Source organism: Vombatus ursinus, unplaced genomic scaffold, assembly GCF_900497805.2.
Source record: "Vombatus ursinus unplaced genomic scaffold, bare-nosed wombat genome assembly UNPS02012319.1, whole genome shotgun sequence".
NCBI classification, from domain to species: domain Eukaryota; kingdom Metazoa; phylum Chordata; class Mammalia; order Diprotodontia; family Vombatidae; genus Vombatus; species Vombatus ursinus.
The window spans coordinates 2,124,679-2,138,241 of record NW_020952097.1 but is presented as its reverse complement, the minus strand read 5'-3'; the positions used below and the strand labels follow the sequence as shown (position 1 = coordinate 2,138,241).

Here is a 13,563-nt window from a genome sequence, read left to right as displayed (position 1 = left end):
AAAGGGATAGGGCAGCCAGAGAGAACTGGATGACAGAAACTAAGAAGGGGAAAGATACTTGCATAGGTCTGACTGAATAATGGAGGGGTCAAATGGCATGTGCTGGCTTTTTGGACCTTCTTTACTCTAGCGTTAGTTTCTAGACATTCTATTTCCTTAGTGATCCCACATTCAAACATCCCCCAACCCAGGCAATGTACAACCCCACTCAAAGCACATATATCTACCATTTGCAAACACTATCCTCACTGACAAGCGTGTATGGGGTGGGTGGGGTGTTCCTGACAGGGAAGGGGGCTGAGATACAACCCCACCTTCCATAGATACAACTTGCTCCCTATCCCCCCCCACCCCCACCCCCAGTCCCACTACCTTAGAGATGAACACACCGGGCTCCTGGATCCCAAATGGGTGGCTCGAATGGTCAGAGCCTCCAACAATACTCAGTCCCAGAGGCCCACCAGCCTTCACCAGGCAAATTTCCTGGAGATATTGAAGGGGCAATGCAGAAGGTATGGTTAAGACAGTTATGGAAGACTGTGGCTATTGGGTCATAGATGGGGACTTGTCTTGGAGAAAATAACACAAAGGATAGGTAGGGTTCACATACTTAATAAAAGCTCACATCTTTGTAGCACTTTTACAGAAACAAAGTGCTTAATGCAGATTACTAAGTGTAAGCTTTTTCTGGATAGGGAAAAATAAGCAAGATTATTTATAAATAACCTGACAGAGAGACTGCACAATAGAATCTCCAAGGTTGTAGATGACAATAACCTCCTCTAAGTGAAATGTTAACCCAGTGGAGATAAACATCAATATAAACTTTTGAAGTTAGGCAAAAGAGCATAAGAGTGGCAAAGAAACCTCAATTTGGTCCAGTGTAGGGTAAGGTATCTGGGGATATCATCTAAACTACTTATAAGATGAAAAGACTCTACTCTTTGTGATAAGAAGGACCTCAAGAGCCACTGGAAACTTCTGGCATTAGAGCTATAGTGAGTTGGAAAGGCTCATAGACACCATCCAGTTCATTCTTCTCATTGCAGAGATAAGGAGCCTAAAATGAGCAACTTGCTCAAGGCTTCAGAGCTAGTTAGTGGCAGTTTCAAGACTATGTCTCCCAATCCTCCATCTGGGACTGTTTCCCCAAGACTCAGCCCATTGGACTGGTAGATCAAAAATGCTGGGCACTACGAGGAAGGGACAGGGAACAGATGTATCCTCTGCCCTTCATACACCAGGGATTCTGTGTGTAGGTCTAGCTTCTAACCCTCAAGGAAAATACAAGAGGGCCACCTGAGACAGCCCCAAGGACAGCTAAAGTGATTTAGGCATAAGAGAGGGAAAGGATGGGTAGAACAGAAGGATGCTGGGTATGATAAGAATGTATGGAGACAGATTGAAGAATTTTGGCCGCTTCAATCTCAAAAGACCAAAGCTAAGAGGGCATCCAAGTGTATAAAAATCTGAAGGCCAGGGAGAAACAGCTCATTCGTCAAATTCCAGACATTAGGACCATGCCTTTCTGTGTGTGATGGGAGGCAGATTTTGGGTCAAACAACAGGAAGACTTACAGCACACACCGGAGAATAAATTTATGGAACTAATACACTGAGTATTGGTACCACTTGAAAATAGAGATCCGAAAACTTTAAATAAATCCCTAGATCACTGTGAATTATTAAACAGAGTGAGAGATGTGTGGTAACAACTTTGACATAGGTGGGGATGTGAGAACAAACACAGCCTCCCCAAGCTTTAAGAGACAAAATCCTGGTCTAAGGGGTATAAAACAGGGATGATCCTAGGAGGTTTAAAAATGTTTTTCATAGGATAGAGAGGAAGGTATAATGAACCTCCTTAGTGGGGCAGGTGAAGGGGAAACATCAGGCAGGGGGAAGTGGGAGGAAAATAGAAAATAAGATGTGTGTGTGGGGAAATGAAGGGAGGTGGGGACTGGGAGACAAAGAAGGGGGAGGGTTGGGGGCTCCTCACCTCCACAGGATATGGTCCTTCTACAGTGGTGGCCATGAGGCTAGGAGGGGGCCCAGGCTCCCCAACTGCCATGGGCATGACAGGGCTGGGGGGTAGAGGGGAGCTGAGTGGTGGGGCAGGGGTAAGAGGCCCATCAGCCTCTCGTTCCAGCAGCAGCGTGATGGTGGGGGAGGCAGCAGTAAGCAGTGCGACTGCCTGGTCATGCCTGGCCTCTGTCATGTCTACCCCATTGATCTGGAAGAATTGCCCCCAGGAACAGAGATCAGGGACCAGAGAAGCAAGACAGCTATCCCTGACCCCCCATCCCTGTACAAGGGCCAGAACAGACAGAAGCAGCGCTGAAGAGACAGTCCCAGCTCTTACCACCCTGGTCAGCCACAGAGGCTCCAACAGACCTCCCCTCCCAACTGGGCTGGTTCAGCCCTTCAATGCAGCCACACCCCTATCCCATAATCTTGCAATCCCAAAGCAGAGAGAGATAGAAAGATTATATAAGAGCCCATGTGCAACTTTTGAGGGAAGAAGAGAGCCCTGGGAGTTGGCCACTCACTGAGATTACTCGGTCCCCAACCTGCAATGTGCCTGCCCGGTGGGCAGCCCCACCTTCAGCAATCCTTGAGATGAAGATTCCCTGGGCAGAGGATAGAACAGTTAGCTCCTGCTCTATACCCCTCACACTCTCCTTTCACACAAATGCATAATCTTAGAGGCCATCCTTACCTTTACTTACCCAGATTCATTCCAGCCCCTCCTTTCCCTCCCTGCCTTCCTAGCAGACTAACCCAAGTAAGAGCTTTGAGAAAATCTTATCTCTGAATCACCATCCCAAAATACCCGTGGGGGTGGGGGTGGGGGGGGATATCCAATGTCACTAGGGCTATTCCCAGCTCCTGACTCAGGACTCCAAGGGATTATAGGTTCCAAGGGAATATAGGAAAAGTGACTGTCCTATTCTCAGCCTCTTCCTCTTTTCTCATCGCCTACCATACCCTTAAATATAACCTTGGCCTTTCCCTCTTATTCCAGCCTTCCATCTCATCTCACTCCTTCAATCTGCATTCTATCCTCTCACCCCATCTCCTGCTCGGTAGGGTGTGGAGCCTTTGCCACCAGCAATGCTGAAGCCCAGGCCTCTTTCACTTCTGACCAGGAAGGTAGTATGCCTTTGTCGAGGAGGGCCAGGGGGGCTAGAAGGCTCAGGCAGACGAAGGGCACTTCCCCTCCTCTCCCGGGGACTGTAGTCATCCTCAGGACGCAAAGGAGTGACTGTGATTGCATTCTCTGGCTCCACCATCCGTTCCCGCCAGACTCTCATCAATACTGCCCCGCCTGCACCCCGAAGTGCCTCTACAGCCTCATGGTGCTCAGCCCCTTGTAGGGTTACACCATTCACCTGTGGGAGGAAGGACAAAAGGGAAGTCAAAGAAGAATAGATACAGAAAGAATGACATGTATACATCACCCTCATCACTCTACTGAAACTTTTCAATCTTCGCATTTGCCTTCTCCTCCTAACATCCTACTGGAATCACACTTTCAAAGTAGCCCAAAGACCTCTTTTTTTCCCTTCCTCTGACACACAACAACCTGCCTCCAAGGCTAGTGGTTCAATGGTTGACCAGCTGTGAACCTAGCATCATGTATGCTATATACTTTCAAGAAAATCTCCTGTATTCAGAAGCCCACTGGCCCCAAAAAGACAGATATATTTCTCTATGTGGCAACTGATGCCTTTCTGTCCCTAGGCTTTTGTAACAATGTATAGAATAAACCTTTTACTGACTTGTATTGTCAAATATAAGAGAGGCTTTTCTTGCCACAACACAAAAGAAAAAAAGATTTTCCCCCACTAGCAGCTAGGGAGATCAAGAAAAGCCTAATAAGGAGGCTGAGCTGGGACTTGAAGGAAATTAGCAATGTTTAGAGAGGAAAGGAAGCAGTATTGTATTATTCTGTGGGACAGGCCTGACCTGGAACACTCCAGAGGAAGCAAGGGAATATGGCAAGACCATTTTTATATGGCAATTAAAGAGTGACAAGGATTAGCGCCATTAACTTTACAGAACAAATCCCCTTAATAAAAGGATTTGTTCTATAAAACTTGGACTTAGTCAAAGGGCTGCACTTGAGGACCTAGAGGGCCACATGTGGCCTCGAGGCTGCAGGTTCCCCACCCCTGGATTAGCCAGTCTAGGACACTGTGTTCATGCTAGATTCAGGTTGTTATAGGATACCATTCAATTGTTCTATAATCCATAAATAATAATAAAAGCAAGAAGAAAAAACTGCTAAAACAATATGCTACAGCTATTCATTACCAACTTCAATTTTATTCCTGGTTATTATCCTGTCTGCCAATACCAGGAACCTTAAAATTTTTTATATTTCCCAACATCATTCATTTTCTTAAGTATAATGTAATAAACCAGTTTCGTCCAAACTGCAACTTTTTAAGAAGTTAATGATTATAATTGTTTGAAATTCTCAATTACATTTAAATTTGTCTTAAATTTTAAAAAGTAAAGTAATATCCTTTCATGAAAGATCAACACATAACCATTTGAAGAGAAAATCCACTGGAACAACTGAAACTAGTAAAAGCAAAGATAAGAAAAGAGAAAAAGTGATTGAAAAACCGAGTCAATGATTTGCATTCTCTCTTTTTTTTTAAAATGGTCAATGATATAAAAAAAGTTTTATTGGTTCTTCTTTTATCTATGCCATTATCATTTCCCATTATACCAACCACTTCATTGAACCTTTCCTGAAGAGGAAAAAAACAAAAACAAAAACAACTAAGGGAAACCAATTTTTTTGTTCTTTCTTTTTTAAAATAAAGTATGGATGTCTTTTGCTTTAAAAAAATCTCCACTTCAACTCTGCTACTTGAAACTCTTTCCTTCCTTCAAGGCCCACCTCTGGTGCCACTACAACAAAATTCAACAGCCATTTATTATATGCCTACTAGGTGGCACAATGGATAGACTGCAGGGGTGGGGAACCTGCAGCCTCAAGGCCACTTTTAGGTCCTTGTGTGTGGCTTTCTGACTGAGTCCAAGTTTTATAGAACAAATCCTTTTATTAAGGGGATTTATTCTATGAAGTTTGGATTCAGTCAATGGGCTGCATTTGAGGACTTCGAGGGCCCCATGTGGCCTTGAGGCCACAGGTTCCCCACCCCTGGATAGAGTGTGGGTCTGGTCTCAGGAAGATTCGAGTTCAAATCCAGCCTTAAACATTTACCAGCTGTGTTACCTGGACAAGTCACTTAACCTGTCTGCCTTGGTTTCCTCAACTGTAAAATAAGTATAAAAGTAATAATAATGATAACCTTGGGCTGTTTTCAGCATCAAATGAGATAGCTGTAAAGTACTTAGTACGATGCCTAGAGTATAGTGGGTATTAAATAATTGCTTATTTCCTTCCTTCCTACTATGAATAAATGCAGCACTTACTTTGTGTACAGCCCTGGAGATACAAATAGAAAAACAGTCCCTGATCTCAAAGAGCTCACAGTAACACACATGGCAGATTTTAGGTACAAGTCAGATGGGAAGGTCCCATAGTCCTTCGGGTGCAGCCTCTTTTTTAACATCATTTCCACTGATAAATTCCTATCAGTTTCTGGTGCTGAACCATTTGACAGCACCCAGGCTTTGGTGGCAAGAACTTTCCTTTCAGGGTCTTCAATAGCTGTGGCTGTAGCCCCTACAGGAGCAGCTGCCCATCTGCATCTCCAGAGGGGCTGTTTCCCAGAATGATGACAGCAGACACAGGGCTGGAAGCATTGCTGTTCCTCAGGCTCAAGGGTTCAGGGTCCTGCACTATCTCCACTAGGGTATGAGGGGTGAGGGTAGTCAAAGTGGTAATGGTGGTTTGACTTGTCTGGGCCAAGCTGCCCCACCTCACCCTCCCTCGGGGGCCCTTCAGCTGGCCAGCTTGCACTTTTGCATTAAACCTTCCTTAATCCCACCCTAATATATGATCTTTCATTCCTCGTGTTTTCTTGGTCTGGACCTCTTCTTCCCTTATCACATATTATCCTGTTTCATATTCGTTTATGTACAAGTCAGATGTCCCCATTTGGACATAGCTGACTTGGGGGGGAGGGGCATGCAGGGGGCAGGAGTGACTGTTGCAGGGTCTGTTTTTATCCTCAGCACTGGGCAGTGCCTGGCACATAGTAGGTTCTTAGAATATTGCTGTTGTCGTTGTTGTTAAATGGAAAGTTATGAGAAATGAAAGACAGGAAGAAAATATACTTGATTTTGGATTTGAGATCATAATGGGATCTCCAGATGGTGGTGATAACATTGCTTCCTTTCAAACATTCTATGGTCCAATGAAACTGGCCTTCATTTTTTTCCTTTGAGCATTTTCAAGGACTATCCCCAATGTCTGCAATGCATTCTCTCCTTATGTCACTTTTTTCCTATTTAAAAAAATTTTTTATAGTATTTTTTCCATTTACATGTAAATATAAATTTTAATATTTAAAAAAAAATTTGAGTTCCAAATTTTCTTCCTTGCTCCCTCACCTCTACCCTCTCTCAAACATTTTTATAAGCAATTTGATATAGGTTATATGTATGCAATCACATAAAATGTATTTCCATATTAGTCATGTTGCCTCATGTCACTCTCTTAGCATTCCAAGTTTCCCTCAAAACTTGAGTTCAACCACCAGCTGGTATATGAGATTATTCCTAATTCCCTCAGCCCTCCAAAATTACCTTTAACTTTTTATATACTCCAATGTGCACATATTGTCTCTCCGTGGAATATAAGCTCCTTCTAGACAAGAACTGTTGGGTTTTCGTCTCTTTATTTGTAGTGTCTCATACACAGTAAAGACATATAAGTTTACTGACTGATTCGATGACCCCCTAAGAATTTGGACACTTGAGTGTGAAGCTTGGGTGAAAGATCAGGGCTGAAAACATATCTGGGAGAAATCTGTGCAGCTGTGACAAATGGAGCCATGAGAACAGACAAGGCTGCCGAGGGGAAGAGCATACAGAAAGGTGAGGAGAGGACCGGGCACAGGATCTTGAAGGACTAGAGAGGGCCGGAGTGGAGAACAAGGAACAAGAGATGAAAGTCGAATGGGCAGATTTCAACTATGCTAGAAAAATTTTCTGACGATGTGAGCTATTGAGAAGCATAATGGGCTGCCCTGGGAATTACCAGGTTTCCCCTCACTAAAGCTTTACAAGCATGGATGACCACTTGTCAAGTATGTTGCAGAAGGGATTTGTGGATTAGGGGGCTACCGACATTAAAAAGTTGGGAAGAGGATAAAGAAACAGCAAAGGAGAAGCAATCAGAGAGATGGAAATGGGAAACTGCTCCATTTCTTTCAGTAGCACTACCATTCTTCCTGAAAGCTTGAAGTAATCTTTGGCTTTATCTCCTACATGCAACTTCTCTTCTAATCCTATCATTTTTTCCCCATCAGAAAGCCTCTTGCATCAATCACTTCCAGTACCTAGACCAGTGCCGTACCACCATACTCCTCAATAACTACAACAGTTTTCAACTAGTCTCTACTCCTCCAATTCATCTTACAGATCACAAGAATATTAATCTTATTTAAAGTTCAATTTCATCATAATACTACCTTGCTCCAGAATCCGATTCCTTTTGCCTATAAAAACAGAATCACAGAATCTCAAACTGGAAGGGATTTTAGAAGTCATCTGGTTAGTCTAACCTGTACCTAAACAAAAACTACAACATACATGACATGCCAGACAAGTGGTCATCCAGTTTTTGCTTGTAAAGCAAAGGTGAGGGGAAACCTGTTAATTCCGATAACAGCCCATTACTCTCTTTAATATCTCAAATTGTAGGAAACTTTTTCCCAAAGAATTGAATCCGCCCCTGCAACTTTTACTTCTTGTTTCTTGTTCTCTACTCTAGGACCAGGCAGAACAAGACTAGTCTCTCTTCCACATGACAGTCCTTCAGATATCTAAAAGCAGCTATAATGTCTTCTCTTCTCCATGCTAGACATCTTCCATTCTTCCCACCACTATTAATATGGCATAATCACATGGCTTTTCACGATCCTGGTCACCCCTCTTGCTTAGTACTAGAGCAATTTCTCAACATAGTCTAAAACTACACTCATTTTTTGCCTTCCATATCACACTTGCGATACTTAGTGAGTTGGTAATCTACTAAGCCTAGCATATCTTTTTAATGAATAGAATGCTCTCCTCCTTACAGTCCCTGGATTATCTGTGTGAGCCGAAGCAAATCACTTAGCAATAATTACACTTCTACTGCCCTTCAAGGTTTGCAAAATGCATAGCTCATTAGATAACAACAATAATGACATCTGACACGTAAACAGTGCTTTAAAGTTGGCAAAGCACTTCACTTATGTTCTCATTTGAGGCTTTCAACAACCTTGTGATACAGGCAGTGAAGATTTTATCCCCATTTTACTGACGAAGAAACTGAGGCTCAGAGAAATTAATTACTTGCCCATAGATACAGCTCCTAAGAGAACAAGGATTGGAACTCACATTCTCCTGACTCTGACTCTGTCACTGCATTCCCTATGTGACATGACTTCTGAGCCCAAGTTCCTCATTTGTAAACTAGGAATAAAAATAGCCTTTATCTCACAGGGGATCGAATGACGTATTATACATAAAGCACTTTTTTACATATAAATGTCAGCTATCATTTTCCACAGGATAGTCAGATTTTAAAGGACTAGTTCATACCTCCTCTATGAATTCTTCCCTCACTTCTCTAGCCCAAGAGACCTGCTCCCTTCTCAGACTCTTAGAACATTTGTAGTTAGTACCTAGATCAACAATGGGCTCTCAAACTATTGCAATGCCTTAGTCATAACTCCCCAACCAAATCTGGAGCTCCCTGAAAGGAGGGACTATGTATTAGACGTTTTTGTTTTCTGCAAACCAAAGCATAACAAAGATGCTCAGGCAAGACTGGATGGATGTATTAAGACACAAAGAGAGACATGCCCACAGATATATGAAGAGAGACACAGAACATATGCATATGAACATGCAGGTATGCACCCAGTAATATGCCTATGGAAAGACATGTATACTCACTCATATTCTCACCCTTCACATATATATCCCTCACCTCTAGTAGTTTGTCCCCTACTCGAACCCCAGCCCGGGCTGCAGGACCTTCCTCTGACACTCGAGAGATGAATATGCCCTGAAAAGAAGAGAAAAGTGGTTTGGGGAATGGGGTCATCTTCTGAGTGAAAGAGAGAAAGTCACACTTCAGTTTATATGTAAGTAGGAGAGGGAAAGGTTTCAGTTAACCCATGCCACTGCCACATACCACTCTATCTGATCTGTTTACGCCCTTCTGCGGGCTTTATTTGAGCAGCCAAAGAGGTAGAAAGATGGGCGGCACTGGAAATGTCACGAAACCAATTTAAGCTCTTGCCTCCTTGAAAACATGTTAAAAATTCTGATTTGTGTAAGGAACTCTTAAGGCTTTCTTAAAATTTTTCTGCAAAGTAATGTGTGAATAGTTGTGAACTAAAACTATTGCTAGAAGCAAACTCTGCAAAAGGATAGAAAGCCATCACTTGGAGGTAAATTAGTAATTGAGCAGGAAATGAAAAACCAAACAACTGAAAATCTTTCTAGAATAAGGGACCTAATCACTGAACTTTGTTGCTATTGGCAGAGATGCTACCACAGCTTTGCTTACTTGTTTTCTTTCACCATAAGAGAGGGTCTTGGGAATCATAAGGGCAGCTGCTCAGAACATTTTAGTAGATCCTGAATATCAGATGGCAAAACTAAGGCTTCCCCTTTGCCCTGACTGAGAGTGGTCAGGACTGAAGAGGAAGATAAAGGAAATAAGGCCAACCTCCAGAATGGGCCAAGTCAAGATTCAAGGTGAGTTCATAAAGTAAAAAATAAAGGTACCACATTATACATACCATAGGCATTTCTTTAGAAGTTGTTCTAAAATACAGTATCCACTCAATACGTTTTTAGGCACTTTAATAAAAAGTAACATTTCGGAGAAAGAGGGGATTTTGTGGCTCTAAGTGGTATGAAGATTTTGTGGTTACAAGTGGGATCTCAGCATAGCATATACTATGCAATGAAAACCACAACTAAGGTATCTACTTCCAAATGATGGCAGTTTAACTCAACCACAAGAAAAGTATCTTTAAAAAAACCCAGCCTCAAGTTCTAGAGATGAAAATCTAAGTTATCAAGTGACAGCAAAATGCTATATGGTAGAGGTGAGGGTAAAGGTGAAAGAAGAGAATAAAAGGCTTAGTAGGAGGAAGTAGGGGGCAAACATAACAGAAGGATGAGAGGCAAGGGGGTAGTCAAGGCAGGAGGCCTTTGGGGCCCTGCTTGCCAGCCCAAGGTGGGTCACAGATAGAAGGCCCAGGCCTCCCTTACCTCGTCGTCTCCCTTGTATGGGGTGGAGCCCTTCCCCCCTGCGATGCTGATCCCCAGGCCACCTGTCTGCCGCAGGATTGTTAGTGTCAGCTGGAAGCAGAATTACAGGCAGAAGTTACACACAGAAGGGAAAGGTACTGGAAGGGAAGCAAAGTGCACGTATGTGCATGTGTAGATGTGAGCCTTGGATGGGAGATGGGGCATGTTCAGTGCATTAGCAGGATGGGTGTGAGGAAGAATTTGCATCCTGATAACATGTGACCTATACCTGTAAGTTTGGTAACCACATTCTCCCCAGGTCATGCAATTCCCTTTCCAGACACCTGTGAACTATCATGTACTTAATGTTGTCATCTACTATGCCATCAATGGCTCCCTTGGACACAGACCTTCCTCTCCACACCCACATAACTAGGCTCTCCCTCTACCCCTCCCTCCCCCCAAGCTTCTCACCTCGGCCACCCTCTAGCAAGGGGAGTTCTGCGGATACAACAGGAGCTGAAGGAGAGGAAGTCCTAGGCCTGGGCCTCTCCACTCAACTCCTCTGGACAATGAACTAAGACCTCCAGGTATTGGTGGGGTGAGCCAAGGGCTACCAGCACAGAGGCCAGAAGCCCCACAGAGTCTGGGAGGCAAGGGTAGGATGTGGGCAGCAACAGGGAAAGTGATTGAAGGAAAAGAGGAAACAGTGATTTAGGAGTTAAGAATCTTCAAGCAAGGAAGATCTTCCAGGGAAGAACTCAAAAGTGGTAAAGATAAGGAGAAATGAATGGACAGTCTAGAGAGAACAGTTAGAAAGTGACTATGTCTTGGGAGAGGGATCTGTACAAGGAGGTTCCCTGAGCTTAAAGCAAGTAAACCTGTTGCAGAGTTGGTGATTTATACCTCAATCAAATCCTCACAGCAGTGCACTCGTGCCGCACATACATATATACGTGTGTATGTGTATACACATGTGTATACACACACACACAGTCTCCATTCTCTTATAAATGCTTACAAACCTATAAGTACTTGCTGAAGTCATGTGGGGTTGTAGACAAAAGGCACTTTTGATATGGAATGCCCCCAATACTCATGCACTGCTGAAGTCAACTTTTGTCACAGCAAGTTCTTAGCTGCAAGATCGCTCATTTTCCCATCTCAAAGACTGTACTGGAGCAAACAGAGGGAAGTATACTTATTGGGGAGCTAAGGCTCATAGACCTGTGCTTATTCTCTTACCTGCTAGTCGTGCTTTCCCAGATGTGCTTCGGTGATCAGTCAGATGTTTTCCCAGTTCCCTGGACCCTATCTATACTTGCTGGACCAAGACATTTCCCCCTCTAATGTCTCCAAAACTCATTTTCATTTACCTTCTGAAATATCTTATCTTTTTCCTGAGCTAAGTACAATGCACAGACCACACTCAGAAAAGGAGACAAATGGGAACCCAAAGAGTCAAATTCTCTTCAGGACCATCTCCAAATAAGGGGTGAGGGAGTATTAAAGCTAAGACTCAAACAGGGAAGACCAGAATGGGCCTAGAGTCTAGGAACAGACCAAATCCCACAGAAGGAAAGGTTAGTTAATAGAAAGCACAAGGAAGAGACTAAGGAAGAAGTCAAATAAGCCTGCCCCCTTTAACCTGTTGTGGTATGGGAAGCCAAATACACACAAATGGAGGTTGGGAGGAAGGGAACCTGGGCTGAGAGGCCAACTCTAGCAGTAACTTCCCGAGTTATCTTGTTGGTCAGCTTTGGGAGTCATGGATGCAACAGGTTCAACATGCCAAGCTGATTTCCTACTGACAGTTCTTCAAGGACCTGGACACAAACTGATCTTGGGAAGGGAAGCAGGAAAACAGTCTAGATCAAAGAGATACACATCCAATGTGATCAGGAAAAGTGGACAAGATGATGGGACAAAAGCTTGCTATCATCATTAAATGCAGAAAATAGCATACATTGTACTGGACAGGACAGGGCAAGAGGCTTAGCTGGAGAACAGGAATAAAGCCAAACTCATTCTTTTCTTCCGCACAAGAACAAAAACCAAAGGCTTTGATAAACCTGTTCAGCACCAACTCTAGAAGGGAATATCCCATAGGCAAAAAGGTGGTTTCTGGAAAAGTGGCAAAGATAAAAGAAAGGAGATTGGAGGTGGTGATCCTGAATTGATAAAACAAGGGATAATAATTCAGGGAACAGTAATGAGAAGAAAAAGAGCAATAAAAACACTAGGAATGGAAAGAGATTTAGATGGGGTGGAGAAAAAAGAAGGTAACTTCAATGATAGGACAGAGCGACAGTGACTCTGTATAGCCTTTTAGGGATCTATACTTCCAATTATATAGCTTTGAATATAGAAATGTTTGAATCCCCAATTTACTGTTTATTCTGCTTGTTAGCCTTCTGCTTCTGAGTAGACAAAAATAATTATTAAATGTAAAAGGTGATCTCAGACATGATAATATCAGAGGCAACAGGCTGACAAGAAGACTAAGAGATAGAAAAGTTACGGAGACAAAGAGCTTTCTCCCCCCACCCCATCCTTAACTCTTCCTATTCACTGGTCTTCCAGTATGTTTTCTGAATTAAACAAAATAGGAAGGGGGTATGGATGTATAATAAAGATGGGCAACACTCAAAGAAGGAGGTACAGGGATATCCTTAAGAATTAAGCCCAAATGTGGGGTGACTGTTCAGGCTGGGACTCTAAGGGAAGGAGACTAGAACAAACAGTCTGAGTGAAGGGCCAGAGAAAAGACCAGATAAACGAAAGAAATGAGATCAGCCAGACTGTAATGAAGAAGAAAGAGATCAGGAAGAGTACATTAAGAGGGTGACCAAGGAAGCACTACTTCTTCCATACCTTTGCTTATAACATTCCCTATGCTTAAAATGCCCTCCTGATAACTAGTCCCAGAATTGGGAAGACCTAGGAGCAAGCCCTGCCTCTGACACAAATGACTTCGTGACCTTAGGTAAAGTACCTCAACCTTATAACCACAGGCAACTCTCAAAAAACTATCCATGACAGGGCAGGTGCAGAACTGCATTGGAGATCTGGTTTTCCTTCCCACCACTCCCTCCCAAAAGGGTATTTCTCTGACACACACACACACACACACACACACACACACACACACACACACACA

The 13,563-nt window shown here is 43.2% G+C and overlaps 1 protein-coding gene across 9 annotated transcripts in view; it reads right to left on the bottom strand.

Moving 5' to 3' along the window:
* Positions 1-13,563, bottom strand: part of SCRIB (scribble planar cell polarity protein) — a 72,261-nt gene that overhangs the window by 33,863 nt on the left and 24,835 nt on the right. For 7 of the 9 annotated variants that reach the window (XM_027857600.1, XM_027857601.1, XM_027857602.1 and 4 more), the window contains 6 exons: positions 10,425-10,514; positions 9,127-9,204; positions 3,071-3,391; positions 2,549-2,629; positions 1,999-2,232; positions 373-483 (listed from right to left, as the gene is read on the bottom strand). In XM_027857600.1, coding sequence (XP_027713401.1) covers positions 373-483; positions 1,999-2,232; positions 2,549-2,629; positions 3,071-3,391; positions 9,127-9,204; positions 10,425-10,514 — 915 coding nt within the window. The remainder of the gene's footprint in view (positions 1-372; positions 484-1,998; positions 2,233-2,548; positions 2,630-3,070; positions 3,392-9,126; positions 9,205-10,424; positions 10,515-13,563) is intronic. The other 2 variants (XM_027857604.1, XM_027857606.1) reach the window with 1 other exon arrangement.